The sequence below is a fragment of the Platichthys flesus genome, chromosome 7, assembly GCF_949316205.1.
Source record: "Platichthys flesus chromosome 7, fPlaFle2.1, whole genome shotgun sequence".
Taxonomy (NCBI): domain Eukaryota; kingdom Metazoa; phylum Chordata; class Actinopteri; order Pleuronectiformes; family Pleuronectidae; genus Platichthys; species Platichthys flesus.
Window position 1 is genome coordinate 11,907,199 of NC_084951.1, and position 26,464 is coordinate 11,933,662.

A 26,464-nucleotide genomic window follows, 5' to 3' on the forward strand; every position below is an offset into this window, starting at 1 on the left:
TACCCAATGTTTGCTCTTGTTGTATTAACAAATACTTCTGATTACACAGTAATACTATTATGCAGCAATTTTTCTTTCATCATAATTTTTTTCACCTGGTATTTTATCTGCAATGAAACATGACCATTATAATCAAACAATTAAAACATTGGTCACATGAAATGATCAGTATACCAGTTTAATTTGTGTATCTTTAGATCATCTCTCATCAGGCACAGAACAATAATTTGCAGATGCATTTATACTGTGGAAACTACAGGTTGAGCACATATGAAATCATATTCATATCTACTGTGCATGCTTTTGAAATGGTGCAGAAGCTGCTGCTGTGGCACATGTGGTGAGAATCACTTTGCTTTTGCCTGTCTCTTCCTTCTCAACAAGGCCTGATTGTACTTCCTGTGGCATCAGGCCTGCAGATGCTCAGCCTACAGTCAGATTGGCCAATTTCACAGCTCCATGCAGATAAGCTCATATGAAACAAGATATGCAAACTTCCTTTTAAATCTATGCTCAATCTTGTTATCTATATTGCTTGTGCAGCTGTCGCTGTTGGTTAATGCCCACACAGAGATATCAGGCTTTACAGAAATGCTTTTATCTCCCTCTCTTTTGTCTCACTCATCTGACTATATTGTCTCATCTCCTGTCTGGAAACACTGTCTTTTCCTCTCAGCAGCTCTTCTGCTTGTCTTCAACTCACTCTTCCCCCTGATATGATACAGTGATGGCTCAGGTGATGCCCTGCGTAATTGCTGTTCATCTTTCATTTAAATTGCCCCACGTTAGCCTTGCTGACATTGCATAGTGGCCTTTTCTCTGACTTTAACTCACACTGAAGGCCTGATTATGAATTCTTACCTTGTAGTTCGGCAGCTGTTCTCATCACCCCGTGCTCACTATCTCTTAGGAGCATTTTTCCTCGCAACGCACGTTCTCTGGTAATAGATTCAAGCAGCTTGGTGACGTAACCTTCCCATCATATGTACCCCAGGCACATTCAGGAAAGGCTAGCATTATTACTCACGGTGACAACAAGACCCACTTGTCTTTGCACAGAGTCACAGTGCAAAGATAGAGGCCACCGCTGCCCCCTCTGTGCTACTCACACTGTGTCATTGCGTATAAGCCAATGAATTACTAGCACCATATATTTTGAACTATACTTTTGATTTATCTCGTATCAGGCCAGTGCTCCTCGAGAGGATTGTAATGAGAGGAATACCAGGATAGATGACATGCTCTGGTTCTCTACAGGGAGACTAGATTGGGTTTCCTGCCAAAACTGCTCACAGCCAACTGATTCTGAACGGAGACTTTACTGTATTCCTTCACAAACACAAATGAAACAGGAGAAGTACATTTATGGTGGCTCTAGTATTCTGCCCCTTGTTATTATTATATACACTTTTAGTGCAGGTCCATTTATAGATGCTGGACTGATGTGACTAAAAAGGATTAAAAAAGTCCTGCAGTAGATTGTATCTTTGAATTCTAAAAAACACAATTTCCTCTCTATGTAATTTCTTGCTGATGCCTTGAACCAGCTCATTTCAACTTTAGGTCCAAAGGTTTTGACAAGATGGCACAATCTTTCTTCATGTTTTGGAAATGAGAACACCAGTCGCTGCCTGCCACGTTTATAGATGTACGTGTGCTGCCAGTGCAAACTTTGAACAGTGGCCCACCCAGAGGACACAGACACATTCGGCAAATTGCTGGACTGTAACAATTACTTGGAGGTGAGAGGAAATAGAAATCCCTTCAAACTGAAATAGACCCAGATGACAAATAGACCGAGGAATGTGAAAAGCAATCTTTTGCCATCAGCAAAGCATTGATCTCTTTCTATTCAACTTCAGTTCATCTAAGTGATGACCATGACGTTTTTGGGCCCAGACAGAACATGGTGTAGCTTTATGATTAAACTCTCTGCTGAAATATTTATTAACAGTCTGTCCCTTGCTTATGAAATAAAAGCATTCAATTCCTGAATGCAACAGTCATCTTCACATCTTTTACTATTATCTAATTTCATATCATTTCTCAACAAAGGTTTCTATATATTGTTTATGAGCTGTCATACCGTCTATTTTAAATCTCAGCATGTACATTAAGTATTTGTGGCCCAAGCACTAGCACAGTTTGTATTAAGATGCATCAGAGTCATGGTCAAGAAGAAGACTTACAGGATAAGCAAACAAGTCTAAAGCTAATTTCACCTGAAAGCCTGAAAACAGTTCAAATTACTTCATGCTAAAATCGATGGTTCTTCCTGCAGGTTGAGTAACACCAAGAAGCAGGCGGTGCACACGGTGATGGGCATCTGGATGGTCTCCTTCATCCTGTCCACTCTTCCAGCAGTGGGCTGGCACGACACCAACGAGCGCTTCTACACCTCCGACTGCAGATTCATCGTGACGGAGATCGGCCTGGGCTTTGGCGTGTGCTTCCTGCTGCTGATCGGCGGCAGCGTAGCCATGGGTGTGATCTGCATCGGCATTGCTCTCTTTCAGACCTTTACCATTCAGGCGGGCCACAACGCAGACAAAAACAAATTTAACGTCCCGACTATAGTGGTGGAGGATGCCCAGGGGAAGCGTAGATCATCCATCGATGGATCTGAGCCTCTCAAGACGTCTCTGCAGATCACCTACCTGATCAGTGGCATCGTCTTCATCTATGACTTCCTGACTGGCTTCCCCATCCTGGTGAGTTCACTGCCCTAATTAGCAGTTACTGATAGAGCTGGTCCCCACACTTATAGTTCAATATTTGAATAATTCCTGGTTAAACATTTACGCAGATGTTAGACTGTTGGATCAGTTGTGACTGAGTGTGTTAATGTCTGTTCTTCTCCAAGATCAATTAGAAAACACAGGCGGTGGTTTGTCAAAATTTTCTGTTGGTTTAGAGTGATATAATGTTGAAGGAACCATCCATCCATCATCTTTTGAGGGTGCTACAAGACCACATTTAATTTATTCTGATTTTCTACGACAATATACACATGTTGTTATGTATGATATCTAGTTATTTTATGTGCAAGCATAATTTTTTTTATATTTCCATATGATTCAGACGGTGAATGGCTTTTAGAAAACAGCCACACACACACACACTAGCATACAGTGAGGTCAGGCTGATGGCAGCCATTTTTGTGACCTCTTTGTCTCTTGAGAGAGAGACAAAATGGAACAGAGATGGTTGTGGTAAAAATAAGAAATTAAAGGGATAGTTCACCGGAAAACACTCATTGTCTACTATTACGTTTGACTTCAATTGTATTGTATTCTGCTGCAACCCTGTTTACCCCTGAGACTCGAGAAATGTTTTGTGGACTCAAACATTTCCCCCACCCTTCCATTGGCATAGAGGTGAGAAGATAATGATAAATAAAGGTGAATTAAAACATTTCTCTGAACTATCCCTTTATGGTAAAAAGACATGTCGGTGGGGCTTCTCCCTTGTAGCTCCAAAATCTATATCATACTGTTTTATTATTTACATGGACTTCAATGTTTCTTCTCATGTGAAGCTGTAAGTAGGTCAGACTTGATGAGTATGGATGGTACAATGTGTCTTTATATGCACTCTAGTGTATCGTGTGTGTGTGTGTGTGTGTGTGTGTGTGTGTGTGTGTGTGTGTGTGTGTGTGTGTGCGTGTGTGTGTGTTTGTGTGTGTGTGTGTGTGTGTGTGTGTGTGTGTGTGTGTTGGAGGAGGAGGGGTAAGGTCCTGTTTGAATTCTGTCAAAAAAAAATTATAAACGCAAGGACAATAATAATAATAAAAGAAGGATCTCGGCGACCTTTACAATTTCAAAACCCCTCTTTGTCTGGTTTATCCTGTTCTGTGATATAATGTGTCGGCCACTGTCCCAGGTCAATGTTACAGTTCATCACTGGAATCATCTTCCTCTAGTTGTTGTGCAGGGACGTCCGTACAATATTAAATACAGAGTCTAACTTCCTGGGGACATTAATTACCTTTTCAGATTCCACCCTCAGGTTCTCATTCATTTTTCAACAAGTCAGTTCGTTGGTTTTCGGTGCAGACTTGATAGCCGGTAGAAAGCCTCGGGCTCATTGTTTGGATTGCAGCTTCAATCAGCCGTCCTCTTATCGTACAGGCTGATCTGTTTAAGTTTTTTGGTTATAGCCTCTGCTCATGTTTAAGCCACAGGGATTACAGTCTGAATCCTCAAATTTGAAAACTCTAGTTAAATGAGACCGACTTGTATAAGGTGTGATTTCTAAGTGGGAGAACATGCTCCAGTATATATATTTATATATATATATATAATTAACCGCCTCAGTTCTTTTACGATGTGTACAAGCCATCTGTTGGTACCATTTTGTTTTTAAATTAAACAACCTTTTGAATTATCTGTTGTACACCTGAGGCTCGCCAAACAGAATCTCCTGCACAAAGCACAGACTCTGTCTGCACAGGCCCTTTTTTTTTTTTTAAGTTTCTTTGGCATATTCACAGGAGAGATACACTTTAGGGTTCTGAGTTACACATTTGTTAGTATTTCCAGTAAGACTTGATCAATAACTAACCTAGAAGCAATGATTGTCTTAGACATGAATGGTTACTGTAGTGATAATAAGTTGCACATTAGCATTATACTGCTTCACAGAAACCCATAGGAACTTTTTGAAGTGTTTTTTTGCGCATTAGTCATAACCAAATTGCTTGATGTTGTGTTGTCAGGGTGAAAACAGCAGATTATGTTTAAGATTCTATGTTGCCTCTACTCCCAAACTGCCAGCAACACCCAGATCATAAACAATTTAATCCTGATTCTCATTATTTCTCAGTATACAATGTAACACTTGGTTTTAAACGCCCCAAGCTCGACTTATCATTTTTATGCCTCTTACAACGTGTTTGAATTCTCTCCAAGAGGACACAACATAAAAATGTATTGTTTTTAAAGTGGTCTGAAATACAGTGAGCTGAATGTAGGTCGTGCAGTTATGCTGCTCGGATCACCAATATATGCTCCCATAAGAAATGTATCCTATTCTCACTCAAACTTAAATGTTTACGCTTTAATTAAAATTAAAATAAGATTTATTTCTTTATGTATGTTTTTGCTTCTAGTAGCCACTCACCCTGTTGGGGAGGAGATTTTAGGGAGATGCTAGCACGCCATATTTTTACCATATTTAATTTATGTGAGTAAATGTAAAGAGAATGAACAAACTTGATTATTATATGGTCCTACTGGAAAGAGTCATTACTCAGCAATTGAGGCACCACAGCTGCGGTTTGTGTATCAAAACCAATCAGAACACTGGAAAATGAGTTTTATAATTTTGTGAATTTGAAAAATAATATAAAGAAATAAACATTAGAATACTACAATTTCATAATTTCCTAATTTATATAATCACAAATAATTCCCCAGTTATTTTTACATGTTTATTTATTAGTGTGTGTGTCTCTATACCTCCATGTTTGATATTGATAATTAATTTGATAATTGATGACCAGAGGTAAAACTGCTGCTTCATAAGCTGGAAGAGTTTGTTTGCATACAACAACGACAACAACGTCCTAGTGTATTTCTGTATGAGTTTGCAGAAAAGAGAGGGTAGGATAGTAATAAAGAAAGATCCTATTTCCTCTGCAGAGACAGCAACAATAAAGAGTCTGGTAGCCATATTTATGACATGATGTAATGAGCTATTAAAATGCATGTAAATCTGTAACACCCATAAATGAAGGTGGATATTTCTTTCTCGTTGGTGTGGTCGCTATCGAGAAATACTTGATTTGGATAGAGATGCACATATAAGAACAGAGCAATTATAGATGCTTCAAGGAAAGCAAAGCAAACAATAGTTATTTGTATGAGCAAGCAGTCAAAACCTGGCCAGTAAGTTGATTCTACAAGAAAAAAGTATATGCTTTTTCTGCCAACATTTTTATATGAGAGTGAAAGCTGGTATGGGATGACATCTTTAAGATCCTTTGTTTAGTTGGCCTGTATTGGATTTTTGGATGATGGAGTGTGATTTCTGAAATCCAAAATCCGTTCAAAGATTTGTGTAGAAATCTTTACTTTACTGTGCAGCACCAACAACACTCGATGTATAACCGCCATGCTGCCAAAGATGCTGTCATCGATTCTTAGGCCTTAAAAGAGAAGTTTAAAAACACAGTGGCACACAGGAATATGGTGTTTAATTACTCACATTCACACACACACACACAAAAGAGGGTCACACGACACATGATGTTTGACTTTTGTGTCAACAGCAGTGGTATAAATGATGCAAGACGTTTACAGAAAAATAAGGGGAAAGGGGCTAGAAGAGCAGGGATAGGCTGGGACTGGAGTGATCAAAGTGACCAATGGTAGGGGGAAACATCGGCCACTGTCCCCGCCTCCAAAGTCTCAAAATTCGACGTGACGAGTGATTGTCATTGAAAAAATATCCTAAAGCATTGTCCTATTTTTTCAATTATTTTCTGATTTATTGTGTTGTATGGAGTCTGGATTCAAGTGTCTGCACTCTGGCTGACAATAATGAGGTTCTGTGTTCTGATGCAAAGCAAATCTCTGTTTGTCTAGTGTCCTCATTGTCTCCACTGTCTTTGGTTGACAGATAATCGGCTCAGTCAACAAACAAGATCAGTATGAGGGGGAGACGTTAAAACTCCATGAAGTCACAAAGTGTGTGCTCCAGTTCAAGGGGTGAACCTGACGCTAAGAGTTTGATTCAGTCAAAGTGCCCGATGCATTAGAGATGAGGATTAGACACAGGAGCAGTCCCCTTTAATGAGCTGACAGGGCACTCTGCTGCCTCACTGAGGGACTTGTTAGCTCTAATGCTTTTATAAAGGGCTCCTGCTCCAACTCAGGTCACTTCTCCCTAAACTAAGAAGCAGTTAAGTGGCTGTAATTATTTGTTGAGTCATTCCTACAATAATATTATTACATTGACTCAATTTAACTAATTTATTGATTAACTGAATTAAAGCATTAGTTACAGCAGGAGCTCAGGTGATTACAAACGAGAATGGCATTCAAATATTTCCACCAAGGCCACAGTCCCCTTACATTCTGCACCAAGTCGTGTTCACTTGGACATGGGTCTAATACTATTGAAGATACAAACTGAATCCACGTTATCTCAGCTACACATGCAGTTACAGGTCTCTAGCTCTATTTTTTTTCATCGAGACCCATTCATTATCGAATTGGAAATCCAAGATCCATTTGTCTTATTTACTAGGATCCAATATTTATATCTGGTTGTGCGGCTCTGTTCTTGGACCTCGCTGTCCCTCCATAAGGAAAGCCTGAGGTGGATAGAGCACACATTCCTACCCTTCCTTCATGAAAGTGAGGCAGGGACAAGAGCAGCTAAAACAGTAGCAGGCATCAGTGAAAGCACATGACATTAGGTCAGAGTCAGTATGAAAAGGAGGTGCTGAGATGGAGGTGTCCGCAGAAAGAGCAGGCAGCTAAAGCAGCTTGAATACTGAACACAATATGAGCGTTGTCCATTAAAAACATAGGTGGGGATCAATTGAGCCGTCAGCTGATGTGGGCTGAGATCTGCTGCTGTCAGCTGGTTTGTTGCTAAGCTTGACTTTGAGATCTGTTTGAACTAACATTATGCTCAGTTTTATCTTGGTCCATGCCCCATCATTACACTAAGTTCAAGGAAATCTGTTATGTCGTTTTCGAGCAAGCCTGCTGACAAAACACCCAAATTCAACCATCCAACAAACATCACATGAATGAGGCAGCGGTATGTATGCTTCTTGCAGAACTGGTTCATGTCACGTTTGCCAATATCTATCAATCAAATTCAATCAAATTTTATTTGCATAGCCCATATTCTTCACAATATGTCTCACAGGGCTTTAACAAGGTGCGACATCCTCTGCCCTTCACCTTCAACAGGAGTGAGGAAAAACTATCAAAAAAGCATTATTAACAAAAACCTCAGAGAGAGCCACATGTGAAGGACCCCTCTCCCAGGACAGACAGAAGTCCAATAGATGCCGCATGTAGCTGTGAACGTCGACAAAATTACATATATTAGAAGAAACAGTTTGTAACATAATCTAGGACACAATACGTAGGACAATGTGTAGTCAGAGCAAGTGTCTCCTAAAGGTTTTAACAGAGACATCTCACTGAATTTAGGCCAAATACAACACTTAATAACAGGTTCTGTCGTCAGGCTGGTGCTGAACTGGAATATTTCTACAGCAGCTGATTCACCTTGAACCTCGGTACCACAGTCATACCCGGTCACACTGACACATTTTTTTCATTAGTTGAAGCCTCGGTCATCTTGCAAAGTGTTTGATAATTTTTAAATTGTTGTATTTTCAAAATGTAATTATAAGTCATCATGTAATCCTCATGTAGCTACAATGACAATTATTTTACTGTAATGTAATTTGAGCTGAATTTAGTCATTTATTTTGGTGATCAGATAATATAATCCGGATTACATGTAATCCTTAATCCCCAACCCAGATTGCATACAACAGGAGTCATTATTAAACAAATACGATCTGTTTAATTTATTATCACCATCTTTAAAAGAACGTGAAAAGATGCAGGTAGTGTGTTGTTTTCACATTAGATGAAAAGCAGCTTTGCGGATCTGGTCTCTTTTGTTGACTGACTTGTCAGAACAATTCATTCAATCATTACTAAAGTTTTCTTTTAGCCCACTTCAGTTTCTTCATTGGATTTTTGGTATTTGGAATTGAACATAAGATGTTTTCAGACATGAAGTCTGAAGTTGTCCACATAAGTCGGTTCGGACTTTCTCTGGAGTTTTATAACAACGCAGCAGGAGATTCATACACGATTACGACAACATAGAAATCTCCAGAGCGTTCAGTTGAAGGGTGATGAAGGAGGCATACGTTTCCGCTGCAGAGATCAGATTTTAGTTTACTGCACATCGGCTCTAATGACCAAGAACTCTCAAATCTCGTCGTCTTTCCAAGTTGACATCGTCCTCTGCATTTTCTTCATTGTATGTATTTATTTTTTACAGTTTTGCATCTGTCATGCTTTAGAAACGTCATCAACACCCCCACCCTCGGGAGAATCTCCTGCTGTGTTCTGACATGGGCTCACTCAGATATTATCCAGAGCTCTTACCAGGGGGTAGGCAGGAGAAACTCTGGAGAATAACCGACTATACCTTGATACAATTTGGAAACTAACAATTTAGTAGCACTTAAATGGCACTTACTTATAGCACTTTGTAGTTTTGGTTTATTTTTGAAAAAATTGTACTTTCTTGATTCTTGTTGTTTTGGGTTTGTACCCTCGGGGTTGAATGCACTGATTGTAAGTCGCTTTGGATAAAAGCGTCAGCTAAATGAAATGTAATGTAATGTAATGTAATGTAACTGACATTTTCATTTGTCACATACAGCCTTTCCAGATAATTTCAGGGAAATATCCGGAGTTCAGTGTATGTCTGAAAGCTGCTTTAGTAAGCAGTCTTAAGTCCTCACCACAGACTATAACAGCTGATTATGGTTTGTTCCCGACACTGTGCAGGTGGTGAGCTTTGCCAGTCTGAAGTTCGACCGCTCTTACAACTGGATGGTGTTGTGTGTGCTGTGGTGCTCCATCGCTCAGTCCATCCTGCTGCCCATGTTCATCTGGGCTTGTGACCGCTATCGTGCCGACATCCGCATGGTGTGGGAGAAGTGCGTCGCCATCATGTCCAACGATGATGTGGATGAGGGTAAGTCACTGTCCGGTGTCAGCCTCCTGCCCTGCCCTTCCCTTTTCCCCTCCTCCTCCTCCTCACCTGATGATGTGAATGATTCCTATCTCCCAAGACAGCTCAGTGTGGAGTATTGACAGAAGTAACAACTGTTTGTCCAGTCGATTGCTCCATGAGAACACACACAAAGTGGGCTGACTAAAGGGCGTTCCTAAGATGATTTTGTTTATTTTTGTAGTAGACCTATATAATAGACACTTTTGTATAAAATAGCAGGAGTAAAAGCTGTTGGTTAAAGACTGTAGGCATGGCTCTGGAATTGAATGTCTGGAAACCGAAAATGGTGTCGTAAACTCATCTGGACTGACTTATGCCACAGGAATAACAGTGACAAATGGGATTTATTAACCTGAACAGTTTGTCTCTTAGCCTAGGGAGCAGTTGTATAGGTGAAATTGAAAGGAGCAAAATATTATACATTATATATTTATCTCAGGTTTCTCCATATGAGATATAAAAATAACACCATGATTTCTAGCTCATGGTGCAGGTTTAAATTACCCCTTGACTCTGGAGCCCCCATGATCTCTGGAGCTCCACGCCCTCATCGTCTGTGATTGCACTGCTTGCTGTTTTAAACATTAAGCCGTGCAATTACAATCTGCCATCTATTTTCAGTGAAATCAATCAAACTCTCCCAAGTTAAACAATAAAGAAAAATGGATTCTGCATCTTTGTTTTTATGGAAATATTAAACACTATTTGCTAGTCTCACTGATTTTAGCTTGACTGAACAAAGGAGTTACCACGATAGGTTGTATGCATTAAAATACTACAAATCTGCAAACTATTTGAGTTAAAATTATCTTTTATTCGAAGTTATTGACATTTATTCTAATTTCTGGGTTTTATCAACACCTATGCGCACTGAACTATCTAATCTAAGTGAATCTAATAAAGAACATATTTAAACACTTTCTGCCTATTTAGAGGCATGATTTTAACATTTTATAATAACAGCTTTTTAACGTTTTGTTTGTTTGTGCAAGTTACTTAAATAAATAATTGTAAATTCTGTAGTTTTTAAGGTTAAGTACTGAAATCAGTGGTCAACTGTTATCTGGTGACCTGTCATGTGACCCTCGGTTATCAGGTGATGAAACTGATGTGTCAAATATGTTTCTATGTGTTTTTATATGTGGTGTGTACTTAACAAAATGCTTTGGGAATATATTGTGTGACAAATGACATGTGTGGTACTTTTTGTTCTTTTTCACTCCAATGCATTTAAACTGGACATTCTTCCTCTAGAATACCCTGTCATGAGATGATAATAAAAAGGGACTTTTCCCATGTATTAGATAAGTTACATAGTGAAATTGAATAAATATACTAAAGCTGAAAAGCATTTTCATGTCATTATGATGGTCATATTTCCCTCAAGTCACAAAGGGATGCAGCCAAGCTGTTCCTCGAAACAATACAGAAATAGATTTAAATCAATTATTAATATACATGCTGTATATATGATTTATTTTGTTTGTTTTAATTTACTTTTATTTTTGTAATATGGATTCACACCTAGGCGTCAGAATACTGTGTATTTTTAGAGGCAGAGGAAGAAAGACTTCCTGACAGAAGTATGAGTGTGTGTCCAAAGGGACTGAAAAACGTTTTACATGGAATCACAGACACTTCAACAAAATTCGTCCCAAAATGAGGTCACATGATAATCATGAGAACGTTGGTGGACGCAGTCTACGACCAGATCGCCACAGTTCATGCAAACTAATGACAGTATCAACCATCTGTCTTTTTCTCCTATTGGCTCTGTTTAAACTCAACCTGATCTGAACCCCTTCTCCCCTGTTTCTAACCTTCCGGACCTTCTGACCCTCTCCCTCCTGACACCCTCCCCAATAACTGCTCCATGTCCAGCAGGAGACATAAAACAACACAGGGGATATATCCATATATTCTATGTGAAAATTAACACTTGCCAGTTCTCTGTTTCTTTCCAGAGGGCTTGCCATGTATAACTCATCACAGTTGTATGTATAAGGATTGTTTCCTGTTTCTCCAAAGCTACTGACTTTGCATGCAAGCTGCCTGTGCAAATAGCTAGTCTCATCCTCCATCTTTTGGCCCAACATTTTCCTCCAGATCAGCATTTTACACCCATCTCCTATTGATCTTGAATGAACATCAATGCATTACTGGGAAACAAACTCTATGAGTATTCATTTATGCACAAAGACCACTTAACCTTATTTGGTGACTATTTGGCATTGCTTCTAAATTCAGATCCAACCTGTGGCATTTCAATTTAATTATTGGGCATTTTTGTGGCATTTTTTAATCTAAATTTCATTTTCCTGAGGAGGCTCGTAAGAAAACACAACAAATTAGAGAACAATTGAACTTGTCTCTCTTATCTACTCGTCTGTCTGTCTGTCTGTCTGTCTTGTCTATTGAGTCCGTTGCTCTCTAATCCTGACGCCCGTGCTTTTCTGCACTTTGCAGAAAACAGCCAAGATGGAGGAATTCATGCCGACTTAATATATGACAGACCATATGACTATAGCTCGGCGCCTGAAATCGTGACGGTAGACCGTAATGCCAAGTATGAGTTCTCAACCTTAGAAAGGGGGGTTCTGCAAGGGTATCCATTGAGGGAACAACAGGAAGATAAAATGCAGTATTTGCAGGTATATTTTCATTGATTTTCTTCATTTCTTTTACCTGATCAATTGAATTATTACTAAATGATACTTCATTGCTAATGTGCATGGTGAAATGGCCGGTGGGCCTTTACAGTATCTTGCATATTGTGATGCTACCTCTTCCAGATATGCCATTTATTCTTTTCTTTTGTCTCATGAATCAAAAATACACTCTTACTGACTACTGTTAGGTAAATATGACCATCGTGCAGCTCCATCAACATGTTATTAGATCATGTGTCTATCTATCAACTAGACAAGATGTATATTAGCCATGGAGCTACATGCAACTAAGTGCATTTTTATCTTGTAAGAGGGTAAGAGTTTAGTAACTGACTTACCTTTTACATTTCAGGAATCCCTTAAGGTTTCAGGACCACAAACATCTGCTCATGTTCTACCCATAAGCATTATGTCCATTGGATCCAGCATCCATCCCAGTCAAATGCAGACCTGTGAAATTCTCCTTTTCAGCCTGCATTCACACCCAAGCTTGTGCTAACACACAGTCTTCTGAGACAATACAACAAGACACTTTTTCAATCCTGATTAAACTCAATAAGCTGTCAAATCCGACCCCAAATCAGATATCGGATCAGACTGAATGAAATTGTCTGATTAAAAAAGTTAAGAAGATTTTTTGGAAATCTTGCTGGTATTGGCCTGGAAGACTGTGGTATTAATATGAACCGAAACTCTAGAAACTACTGATGCAACCCACACAGTATTAACTTCAACAGAGCATCTTAACACTGTGTCATCTTTGTCATAAACTACTAAGCGAAGGGCTTTCGTTGCCTCTGCACAGCCCAAGGAATTACATCTACTCCAATACATTGTCTATTGAGTATAACAAAAGTGAAATTGGTGAACACCCCAGATTTCTACCATTCCGATGAACCTTTCAAAGACCAAAGTGGAAACAGAGATGTATACAGTAGCTGCCATCACGTCAAACCATCACTCCATACATTGTTTTGTGTCCGATTCGCCTCTATTCATGACATTAGATCCCTCTGATTGCAAAGTATCACTTGTTATCCACCGCTGTGTGATTGGGAAACAAATGAGGTGCATTTTTTTCAGTGTCAGGAGTTCATCAGTGATACAGTCAGGTTATTATTGTGGCTGCTGGGGGCGGGGGTTAAAGGCCCAGTCAGAACATGGGCCGAACAAAAATCAAATCACTATCAAATAGCACCTCCATTTGTGATTTGCTACTGCACCTCTGAAGTGGTTTGATTGCAGAATAAAGCTTCTTTGGCTTTATTTGCATGTTAGCTGTTAGTATCTCTCTCTCTCTCTCCCTCTCTCTCTCTCTCTCTCTCTCTCTCTCTCTCTCTCTCTCTCTCTCTCTCTCTCTCTCCATCCTGCCAAGTCCGTCCTGCATCCTCCTCCATTTTAATGCCTGTGCTGCCCTCTGCTGTTCAGCTCCTCTCATCCCCCCCAACACACTCACATGCTACTGTATCGTCTGTTGTCTCATTTTGTTTATCTGCATTTACCAAAAGCCGCCACTGGGGGGCAGGCTGATATCAATCTTGTGGCTCTTGACGTCACCTTGACAAACCCTTTCTCTCTTGCATAGTTGTCAGAACAGAATGGAATGTGAGTATAACGTGTAGGGAAATATCAATTACTATTTCAGTTTAATTTCCAAATAATGGAGACGTTATAAGCCTGCTAATGAAAAACAGTCAGTCTGAGGGATTTGCTAAAAAACTGTTTAATACAATTCTTATAATCTTTGATAACAGCTCATATGCATGTAGGATTTTCCAGAAACACATTAACTGAACGATGGTGCTAAGGATAAATTCTGAAATAACATGAACATGGTGAGAGAGAGATTTTCACTGATCTACATAAATGTCATCAACTCAAAAGCAGGTATCTGGGGTTCCTGTTTGACTCAAATTACAGCCCAGTATCAAAGTGGCACTTACGGCCCATAACCTTGAAGAATCCTACATGTACTATCTTGTATGTAGCTTATAATGTAGGTGAATCTATGATAACGTAACATAGCATTACTTACTGTGGAGTGCAAATGCTGGCCTGTGTGTTCTGTCAAACACATCTACTGACTGACAGGATTGGTCTGTGTCTTGGGTCCAGGTGCCCCCTACAAGAAGATACTCCCACGACGAAACCGACATGTGGACCAGCGACCGGATCCCCTCATACCTGCACCGCTGGGGCTCCACCGAGGACATGATAGTGAGTGCCCACTACAGCTCCACCTTGCCGCGCCACGAGAGGCGCAGGAACAGCCTGGTCTCCTACCACGAGGAGAGCCACCATCACCATCACCCGCATCGCAAGCGGCGGCGATCTGAGGACAGCATGCACTCCCTCAAGCACCTGCCGCGCGTGGTCTGCAGCGGCGAGCGCTACGAGGACGAGCTGCTGTGTTTCAGTCGCGACGAGGTGATCAACTTTATAGACGAGACGCCGCTGCCGAGCCCCAGGAAGAGCCCGCGGCGCAAGTCCACCATCTCTCTCATCCCCAATGTGTACGAGCAGCACACAGTCATCCTGCCTCACTTCCCGCTCACAGACTTTGAGCGCGAGCCTCAGGCGCTCAGGAGACTCTCAGAATACAAAAGGAGCAGCAGTTGGAGCCACTCGCCCGACGGTACCCCCAAACAGGAGAGACCCGGTGGACAGAGGAGCCCGGTGGCTTGTGGCTCCAGTAGAGGTCACCGGGAGCGCCTGCGGGACACGAAAGGACAGGGTGAGGTGGGCTCACCTGGGCGCAGCCAGCACACTCCGGGACACTCCACCTGTCGGCCCAGGACAGGTGGTGGAGGAGGGCCTGGAGCTGACTGGAGGCATCAGAAGCACCTGAGCAAGGCAGAGAGTAAAGGAAGCACAAACAGTTTTTTAAGCACACCCTCGGCATCGTCCTCAGGATACATCACCTTTCAGTCTGACTCGGTCGGCTCCACCACCTAAAAGCAACGTTTTCCCTTTTGTTCTTTTAAAGGTGTCCTCTTGAAAACCACTTGAACATTTGTGGTTATGGAAAAGTGAATCATTTTGGCCTTTTAACTCGTGCCACTGTTTTAGAGGCTACCACAGATAAATAGGCTTCAGTTATGCTAATTGGCCTTTGGAGTTTTTTCTGAATGGACCTGATGTAGATTTAGTTTGTAGCCTGGTGAAAAGGTTGAATGATCCCATCATTCAGCTCTCACCTCACAGAATATCAACAGAGGACACTTTTTGTTTCCAGCACTGACACACGGAAACTGTTTTTAAATGGCGTGAACATTCCCACATCTTGTTTTTGCTGTTTGATATTGTTTCTAATGAAATAATCTGGGGAGGTAATTGTTAGGGTGGGGGTTTTCTTCTTTCTTTTTTCTCTTTTTGCACTTTGAACTGAAAAAATCACTTTGTGTTTTATTTGGCCCTGTAATGGTTTTGTGTTTTGCTGTATGGACACATTTGCTTTTAAACCAAACTTTCCCTGAACACCGCTCATCTACGCTCTTCTTTGATCTATTCACATTATTATTTGCTGCACATGAAAAGTTTTGTAATGCACCCTATGTTGAAAAAGAAACTGAGAGTGGTTATCCCAAACTCTTTAGTTTCACATCTTACTGTGTGACCCCAGAGATTCTTAATGAAAATGTGAAGTCAGTTTTAATAGAAGATCATCGTGTCATGTATATATGGAGGAGGTTTGATTTATGATTTCGGTGTTCTTTATTGTTTAATGAGACTTTTACTTAGAGCATTTCCCCACAGTTCGTATTATTCACATGTTCATGTCAACAGTTGTTCGCCACATTGCGTATTCACACATCAGAACATCAGAACTGGAAATGGTGCTTTATCCTCTGCAACTGAGCTCGTCAGCCATTTGTTTCAGTAGCATGTTAGAAAAGCACCAGTGATGGTCTTTAGCCGCAGCCTCCAGGCCAACTAGATGTAGCATAACGTGATGCTGGTGTCTAAACCCACAAACATGTTACTGTAAGGAACCCTGTGAATCGAATGGAAATGAAGTGTAATGACTTGGAGTTGACAGCATTGTATTTGGTCATTTACCTCAGGACATTACATTGAGACTATTAGTGGTCCTGTTCTGGAAGTTTTTTTGTGATTTGTTTGGCCCTACCTAATAATGTCAATTAAATGTAAGCATCTGACAGTTACAGTTACGATTACAGTTTAGACTTTTGTATAAAGACAAATTTGGAGAGAAATTGGGCTCATTTCACATCACTAAAAGTTGCAGAAACAACATTGAGTTTGACTTTAACTACGATCACGAATGTACTTGCACAAATAAGATGTAGAGTCTCAAAGAGTATCAAGATAATATGAAATGAAAATGTCCCCTTTGACAGCTTATTATTTATGAAACTTTTTGCTGTTACCATCCAGATAATAATGTTTGTCACATATGATTTCAGTCATCAGGTGTCATTTAGATGTTTAGTTTGAATTCTCATGTAATATTGTACCACTGTCATTGCAGCCTTTTTGATTGGACAAGTTAGTAGAAATGTATATTTCTTTGGCAGCATAACACCACAGTCCCCTGTCAAACTTTGCTCTGTCATAGATTCTTTGCATTTTGTTGTGTTTACAATTTTAAAGTATCATTTTGTAACATATTCAAAGATTTATGATTCAAATATGAATGATATTAAATGTTATGATTTTCTCGTGCAAATGATGACTTGGTTATAAAAAGATATGACTGATTAAATTCACAAGACGATGCATCAGAGTGTGTGTTGAATGCGTTTCCATTCATGACTTTCTCTCCTTCTTTTTGCTGGATGCAGATTTATTTCCCTCCAGGTGTTTCACCGCAACACGACGGTCAACAAGGTTGCATAAAGAATGAAGGCAGGTCATTAGGTGAAGACCAAGGTTAAGTGATTTGAGATTTAATTTAGTTCAGTCTCACTCATTTTGGCAATATCCTGCTCCCAGTGAGATATGGTCATTTCCTTTTTATAAAAAACGTATTTGAATGTAGTTCCATACCAACTTCTATTTTTGCCTTCATCTGTAAACACTTAGATTGACATCCATAGATGGATGGTAGGTATAGGTAGGTGGGCAGTTAAGCAGGAGGGTGATTATGTAGATAGATAGCATGAGTTGTATCTATTATATCTATAATTTTGACAATTTGTGTAGTTTCAGTGAGAGCAACTTATTATTCTTACCATTTTCCTCGAAAGAGGGAGGGAATGATGATGAGCCATGTAGGTTTTGTGCCCGGTTATTAGTAAGTTACTAGCTAAGCAAACCTACTGAGATGTGTTTCATGTCAACATGGACACATCAAGGCAAATAATGTAACACTGCACAAAATGTAAGGTGTTCACCAAGTAAAACATGAACAGAGGGGGGCAGCGGAGGCGTGTGTAGAAATTAGGGGTGAGGTTTCATGTTGCAGCTGATTATTCCTCACCTCACCCTCCCCTTCCAACATGACACCCTATGGTAGCCTTAAGTTGTCATAAAAACTCAAAAGGTGTTTGGTTTGTCTGGTCTGGGCTACTGTAAAAAACATAGAAAAACGTTAATGGAAAAACACTAACAAAAAAACATTTCCAGGAAATTTTCATCAAAATATTCCAGAAATTACCAAAGATATTGAAAAATCATTGCAAATTGACAGTTGAGTATGTTGAAAAAAATAAATAAATGTAAAGGAATGTCTTGGAAATTAAACGGAATAAATGTAAAAGATTTAGAGAAAATCACCAGAAAAATAGAACTACCAAAAAATATCCCTGGACATTACTGAAGCAATAAAGATCCGGATCTGAAGAAGTCAATGTAGTTTGAAGAGGGCACTGCTGGGCCTTGGTAGGGGTCTGTTCTCTACAGAGACCATAGTTTCCTATCGATGCCTCAGTGTCAGATGTGACAGGACTCTCTGAGCACGGTGGTGTGGTGCAGTGCGGTGAGCTGGTTCAAGCGCTTTCTTGGAGCCAATCGAGATTTCTATGGTGTGTTGTGGGTCCAGATGGAACTTGCCCGCGGGAAATACTTGGCCAGCTCCATTGTATGAGAGAGAGTCACGGTTAATCAGGAGTCTTTGGGAGCGTCACATATGGTTTGTGTTAATAAGTCATCAGGAGATATATGTGACATAGAAAAAACATATTCTGAGGAGCAGAGGACAGAGGAGCGCACTTCATCCAAGTCTGCTCTCTTAGGAGCGCTTGACTGGTCCCAATCTAATGCAAATAACTTGCTCTCTCCATCCCCTCGCTTCTCTGCAATTAAATGCGTTGCTATTCTTGTGGCTAACCAATCTAGGCAACTTAACGAATGATGAGGAGAGTTCATAGAAACTCTCAGAACGGCTTTACTTTTTCCTGGATAAAACCAAGACCAAAGAAAAAGCTGGAGTAATAAAACAGTTCAACTTATCATGAGGGGTTTGGAGCTGTGAGTTTAGTTGTTCATAGGGTAAAACAAAATTAGAGGCCCTGGCTGGTTCCTGCACTGCCCCTGAAGCGCGCGCCCCATGCACTTCCACGGTGTGTGTGGAGCGTCTGAAAGAGTTGTGGGCGTTTCGAGCGATTCTCCTCGCTGTCAGGTGCCTTCCTCTGCAGAGCTGCTCCACTTTGTGACATCCCTGCAAAACAGTGGAGGAAAACTGTTCACTTTAAACTGGGTGGTAGAGGTTGTAAGAAAGTAAGAGGAAGGTGAGATGAAGATGAATTTTATGAAACTGGTTTAGCACTCCATGACGCAAAGATGAGGTTACTTCATATATTTCGTTGGTTTCTGACGGGCCACTTTATATCTGCGTGTCCACGGGAGACGGAGAAGGGAGCTCGGCGTGTAATTTGCAGCCTGTTGCAGAAAATTGTTGCATTTGTTCTACACGTATTTGATTTGAGCGCCACTGTTTCGGTGCTTTTGCGTGAAAGCTGAGAAGAAAAGACGACGTGACGGCTGAACCCATTCCCCTGGTTATTTTATGTTTCGTTGTCTCTGTGTCAGCGCCATACAATTATTTCTTGATTGTATATTAAATGGTTTTGTTCATTATTGGGACAAATTATTGGGAATATGAAGGACATATCATGAATTTATATCCAAATCATTTTTGGATGTATAGGTTTTCTATACCCAGTTGATTTGAAACTGCATTTTAGATTTCGTTCTTTATTTTCTGTATCAGTGCCGCACAATTATTTATTGATGACCTGATTGGAGGATACATTTAAAACATTGCACTTAATAATATGATAATATCAGGGTTAGGGTTAGGGTTAGAAACTTATGATAATATGATCCCGAATACTTATTAATGAATGTCTCCCAGGTTTAACAATTCTTAATAATTCAGAGTGTTTTAAGTCCATGTATTTATCTACTTTGGCCAAACCACAAAATAGAAAATGGACCCACTTCTCCAAAGTAAAAAATATCACTTATCATGGCATCTTCTTTCAGTTTAATATGCATTTTAAGATCATCTCAATACCAACCCATTTCTTCAAGCTGGCACAGGTACTCCCGGTCGTTTTTCTTCTTTTTTTTTTTAAACAAATATGAAGTCAATATTTAAACCCACATATGATTTCCAATGAATCTAGTTCATGCAGTATTAGGCTGTAACACCTCCTTTCCACACGTGCACATCTATCACGAACTTTTAATAAAACAAAGACATGTTCTTTATATTGACATTTTTTATTAGGAAAATATAGAACATATACGGTTTTACCTAAATAAGCTAATTGTGAAAATCTATACAGTGCAAATATAAACATGCAGTCGAGCTTCAACTACATTTGATCGGTTCTACCAAGGCCTCCAGACACTGTGTTGGCTGTGCGCTGCTTCATTCCTGTGGCTGACGGAGAGACGCTTCTTGTGACTGGGACTGTTTTCAACACCGACAGCCTGTTTGGCTCCACGGGACTGTCGTGCCTCCTCACTCGGTGGGAAACGAGACGTGCCTGCGCTGTTGAGTTTCTGTACATTGGATCTGGCCGTGATTCCCTCCTCGGGTCCAGCCGCAGGTGGAAGGAGCCTCAGCGCCTCCTTCTCCTCCTTCTCCTCCTTCTCCTCCTCCTCCTCCTCCATCCGGGCCTCAGCGCGGACCAGGCCGCTGTCCATGGTGCTGGAGACCTGCCCTCGTCCCTGCAGAGAGCGGCTGAGTTTACTGGAGAGCTGCGATACCATCCAGCGGTCGCCCCCGTTCAAGGTGTCCGCCATGATCAAGTACTGGTCGACGTTTGCAAGACAACTTCGGAAGCCGGTTTGGTGATCTGAAAACTTGGAGGCACCGACAGAGCCTGGAAATGAATGAAAGACATGTTAGGGTCAGGATCTATGCTTAAAATCCTGCTTAAAGCTGTGCGTAAATCATCCTTAATTGGCCCAGCGTCGGCAAATTTGATTTGACTACTGGAAGAATACGTTTTTAACTCACAGCTCTGAATCCTTTGGAGGTTCCTTAGATGTTTCACAGTGAGTTCCAGGATGTCGGCCTTCTCCAGTTTGCGTTTTCGAATCTGCGTGAAGGAGGGAAGCATTGAGACAAATTTCTTCCAATAATCACTTATTTTAAGTAGTACATAAAAGTTTAAAAAAACACCACATACATTGCTGCTGTAGAAGCTCTCAAGAAGCAGTTTTAACTGGTCCAAACACTTGTTGATGCGAGCTCTCCGTTTCTTTTCCATCAGTGGTTTGGATACCTGTTTAAAGAAACGGGTAAAATTAATACAGCACACAACACTCCCGAGAGAAAGTTCGTTTTTCTGTCCTGAAATCCACTTCTTCCATATGCGTTGCTCTTCACACCTTGTTTCCAGTGATGGGCTTGGACTTTTCCGAGCAATCTGTTGTCGCCACCATCCTGTTTGTTTCTGGCTTGGATTTAATGTCTGTCCTCCCTCTGTGGCGCACGAGTTGACACTGAGTGGCCTTATATAGAGACTCGCCCACTTAACATCTCAATGCACATAGTCCCGCCTGGAGTCTCATGCATGCGCTCACATGAGGAACACTGGCGTCATTTGACAGCCAAAACCAACCAAAGACTTAGACTCAATGTTCCACCACTTATTCCCATTGTGTTGGGAAGTTAGTGTCACCCACATCACTTCAGTAAGCTGGAGATGAAATAGCTTAATTTTCAATGGCCGAGAAAAAGCTTAAAGGAGATATTTAGAAATTGTACTTGAAATGAATGAATATTATAATTGAATCTATATATCTATCTATCTATCTATCTATCTATCTATCTATCTATCTATCTATCTATCTATCTATCTATCTATCTGCCTATCTATCTATCTATCTATCTATCTATCTATCTGCCTATCTGCCTATCTGTCTTTCTATCTATCTATCTATCTATCTATCTATCTATCTATCTATCTATCTATCTATCTATCTATCTATCTATCTATCTATCTATCTATCTATCTATCTATCTATCCATCCATCCATCCATCCATCCATCCATCCATCCATCCATCAATCCATCCATCCATCCATCCATCTATCCACCCATCTATCTTGTGTTGCTTTAATAATTTTTCAGGATTTGATTTTATATTGTATTTAGAGCACACTGACCTGCCTATGTATAGTTAATACACGTCCCTTTTCTGGCCTTACAGTGAATTATATAACGGTTACATTAAGCATATAGGTCTAAATATCCACCAAACAACGTGTGGGGCAAACTCCTGCAGAGAAGCGTATAAATCATAAACATAATGGCTGATCATATGGTTCTTGTTGGAGAGCAGCGTGCTCACTGTTGCCTCTTTTATAAAGGAGTTTCACGCCACCCGCTCGAAGGCAGCACCGTGGTAATTCCCTTCTTGTCCACACCGCATTTCGATTTTCTGGTCACCACGTTGTCAAACTGTTACACCTGCACACTGCCAGGCTGTTAACAGTTAAGCTTGCTTATTTAATTGAGGCAAAGGTGCAAGTATACTTTGTGTATACACTAACACGTAACATGTAACCGTGAGGTTTGGAAAAATTGTTCAACACGTAAAGATCCTTAGGCCATTGTGCGTCTCCAGGTTTTGTTTTCTTACCAGGCGCACTGAGGCACCGAGGAGAATCGCGGGCCGCCCCTTGTCCTCGCTCCCTCGCCTCCCGATTCTCCACACTGCTCCCTGAAAGGACTGAAGGCTTGGGAAAGTCATCGCAGCTGAAACAATGTGTTGACTATGGGCTTACTGCAGTCCACTGCGCGTCATGTGCGCGCACACAGACCATCAGATAATGCATGGGAATTAAGACCCACACTTGACCCTCTTATTGGATGAGCCATTACTGATACAAAAAACAGTTAGTTGTATCCTATCAACTATATTTACTGTCTCTTGTTCATTTCCATAACCAGATATATGAAGTCGGTGTAGATCATGACCATGGCCAGTGAGAAAACCATGTCACCCAAGTCCTCTTGCATGATTCCTTACACAATGCGTGTGTTAAAATGGCTGAAGGTCTGCTTCTAAAGGAGGGGTATTTGTATTCAGTCTGGGGAGAGCGCCCATGAAAAGAGGCCAGTTTATAATGGTGCGCCATTGATCTTTTCTTCCCGTCTGCTTTGTGACCACAAACGTGTGGGCATCAATAGTTCCCCTCCACCTCTAAAGTGAACAAACAGAGCTGCTCTAATAAATCCCCTTCATGGCTTACAGCTCCTGTACACGCTGCAGAACTTTATTTCACAACTTTAAATGAGCAGATTTAAATATAGATTTGTTCCCCCCATTATAGGTCTATAATATTAATCATTTAAGTATTATCCTATGGTTATATAGTTTAACTAATCACCTGTATGAGACATGTGATATGTTTAGGATATTTCGATTTTTGTTCGTTTTCGTTTTTGTTGATGAGAGCCTGATTGGCTTCACAGACCTAAATCACAGCCTCACGTCGTTGATCTGATGTCCCTGACATGAAGTGCAGACATGCTGGGCTCGTGTCGTACGATAATTGCGTAAAATGTACCGAAACATTGCAAGCCACAGTGGCGGTGTTGTATTCTGAAGCATTTAATCGGTATGAAATTTGTCCGAGGTGTCCTGGTGTAAGTGATCTCTCTGGAGGCCTTTGTCCTGTCTCTACGCCACATTGTGTGCGTTTTCACGCCTGCTCTTTAACAGCAGACCGTGGAGCGCTGCTTTGAGCGCGGAGTGGTGGCATCACAACAGTCGCCTGTCTGGTGATTCTGCGCCTCAGAGGAGGGATTTCACCGCTGATTACTCGGTATAATTTCAATTAGTGTTGGCTGCCATATAGGCGAGAGGGCTGGTTTCGCAGAGTGACACGAGGGACTGGTGTTATTTAATAAGGTATCACCTGCTCTTCACTGTGACAGAATGGAGACAGACTTTAAAACACGTTCCCTCCAATACCACATCACTTCTCTCAAAGGCCGCTGTGTCCTCGTCTATCCATGAGAATGGCGCAACGAGAAACTTGTGTCCCAATTTAATGTAATAATGCAAGTGCCATTAAAGGACAAGTTAAGTGTATGTTTATAAAAAGCCTCGGGGCTTTCACTGCACTTTCACTTTTCAGCCCCGGGTCATTCATTAACCCAATCGGACCTTTGTCATGGATGCCTGCCGGCGGGGTCCCGTCACTGCTGCTGTAATAATTGGACTATTGGGGAACTTGTTAACAACAATTAGTGAAGCAATTATGCAATTACTGCAATAAACTATTTTCTGCCTCGAGGGAAACGAAGGCATTTGCAAGCCAATGGTTATAGGCCCACACCAAACAGTGGCCCGTGATAAAAGAAATGCAGTGGATGGCTACATCTTCCATTTAGGGGAGTTCAGAGGAAAACAATAGGTGGGTAATGGTGGATAAGAATAACAATAGATGACAAAGAATCCCACGATCCAACTACATGAACGTTTATATAAACTTAAAATTATCTAAAGCAATTGGAAATAACCTGACGCATTCTAATAACAACACCTTACAATGTTTGTAATGCTGCAGGACATTATTATTGTGCAGCATTATAGTTAAAACTGACCAAAGTTTGAACATATTTCTAACATACATCTTTAAATTTGTAAGTGCGTGCGTTGCAGTGGGTTTGAGCTATAGGCCTTCCATGTCTGGACATCATAGCTGATCGCAGTTAAAATATGCAAACACAGGCCCATAATTTGGCTCACCGGGAGCGGAGCAAATCGATGAACCGCCTTCCTTTCACATGGCCCCGAGGCACCACTGGTGTGACCAAAACGCATTGTGCGTAACAAGGTCACAGTTGAAAACCAGCAGGTATACGTGGACATGTGCACTGGAAATATTATAAATATGGACAGGACTGTCTGGAGAGCCACGCGACGGGCCTGTTGGCGAAGCTCTGATCAAACATCAAATAGAAATAGCATCATGAATTTCTATGGAGTGCTCCTCGGGTTATTTAAAGACTTCTTACTTTGGTTCGGGGACACAATGGCCACTGTTTGCCTGTGTGTGCCGGGGTTACCGCATGAAAAGACCAGAGGTGCACATTAACATCGCTTAAGGTTTTTTCAAGGGCCGAAATGAACTGACTGGAAAGTAACTTTATAACTCGCTGGAGGATGAAGCCTTTGTCGAGCTCTGAACTGAAAGACACAAGTGCCTAACAAAAGGAGCGCGCCATTGTTAAACACTAAAGCGCATGGGCATTGATGCGCCTTGAATTGCAAAACATCTGCCATTTACTCTGAACGACTTGAGTGAGATTAGAATGAGAATAAACAGGCCTCGGCGCACTGTCTTTAGCCGTGCGTAAAACAACAGGCATATGACCAACGTGGAAATGAAGCGTTTGTTTGGAGATTAAAAAGCACATCAAAACAAACCTAAATGGAAAATCTTGAGTCTTTTCTCAGCATGGCCTGCATTTTACTTCTGCGCGGCATCGAACCTGTCGTCCTGTTTCTACTGGATGGAGTATAGCTGGAGAAGTTTCCAAATATACTTCATCTCAGGATTTTAGTTTTGGCTTGATGGATTTATGATTGTGAAGTACAGGCAGACCGATTGAGGAGATCCATCTTTTAACGCACAGGGTCAGTCTCTACAGACCACTGGCACAATGGTGCATGACTAAAAATTAACCCAGAGCACTTGTCACCACGGCTTGTATTAACAGTGAGTAAATTAAAAGACATTCAAGCTCACTCATGAAAGGGCAATATTGTTTTACTTGGGTGAGTTGCGCCTAAATTGAAAAATTCTCAACACAACAACTGATCTATGTAAGTGGAAATGAGCGCTATACGGGTTATTTGAAGTTTGGCGAGATATGGAGGCAGATCTATTGGTTCCAAAGAAGACAATTATTTATAAAAGGAACAACCAGTCGGTGGCCAAGTTTTTTCCCAGGCCTTTCCCTTTATCTGGCCAACGTGGAAAATTGGAAGGTACGAGTGAAAAGCCATGGGGCGTTCCTACGATTTTCCTCGCTCCATATTTTGTAAAACAGAAATATGTGCCCCCCTCAGCAGAATTAGCCACTTCAAGACCATAACAAATCCTTAAAATGTTGAATTGTTTGCTTCTTGAACACACACATGTTTTAGATACTACTTTGATAGTGTCTCAGATATTTTTACAAATTTAAAATATATTAAAATTAATATTATATATCAACCTGTGATTTTAAATAATCTTATTCTAATCACCCAGAGCAAACACTGGGGCATCACGCAGATCTTGAACAAGTCAAATGTAGGTGAATTAGCAAAATAAGACAATCGGCGTGACAACGTGTGTGGTGAGTGTGATGTGAAATTGGTATGAAATTGTCAATTTGTTGGTGTCAGCGTTCGGCTCCCCAGACGCGCCATATGCCATGCTAAGTGGCACTATTTACCAATTCGTTCCTAGTTTCACGGTCCATCCTCCCCTTCTCCTCGGCAGGAAACTGAATGGCTACAACAAAATGGCAATTTACCCTCTGGAATGGTCACATACCCCCTGTGGTAAGGCCTTTTCCGTTT

General features: G+C 40.9%; 2 protein-coding genes across 2 annotated transcripts in view; one reads left to right on the forward strand and one right to left on the reverse strand.

Annotated features, from left to right (window-relative positions):
- LOC133957392 (probable G-protein coupled receptor 153) overlaps positions 1-17,189 on the forward strand; it is a 32,978-nt gene extending 15,789 nt beyond the window's left edge. Inside the window, exons 3-6 of the mRNA XM_062392936.1 lie at positions 2,282-2,711; positions 9,561-9,750; positions 12,256-12,440; positions 14,574-17,189. Coding sequence (XP_062248920.1) covers positions 2,282-2,711; positions 9,561-9,750; positions 12,256-12,440; positions 14,574-15,413 — 1,645 coding nt within the window. The 3' untranslated portion in view covers positions 15,414-17,189. The remainder of the gene's footprint in view (positions 1-2,281; positions 2,712-9,560; positions 9,751-12,255; positions 12,441-14,573) is intronic.
- A 3,069-nt stretch (positions 17,190-20,258) lies between these two features.
- Positions 20,259-21,320, reverse strand: her3 (hairy-related 3). The gene is made up of 4 exons (XM_062391550.1): positions 21,267-21,320; positions 21,065-21,160; positions 20,893-20,974; positions 20,259-20,755 (listed from the first exon to the last, which is right to left on the reverse strand). Exons 1-4 carry the CDS (start codon positions 21,318-21,320, stop codon positions 20,259-20,261), a joined length of 729 nt encoding a protein of 242 aa, XP_062247534.1.
- Positions 21,321-26,464: the final 5,144 nt, after the last annotated feature.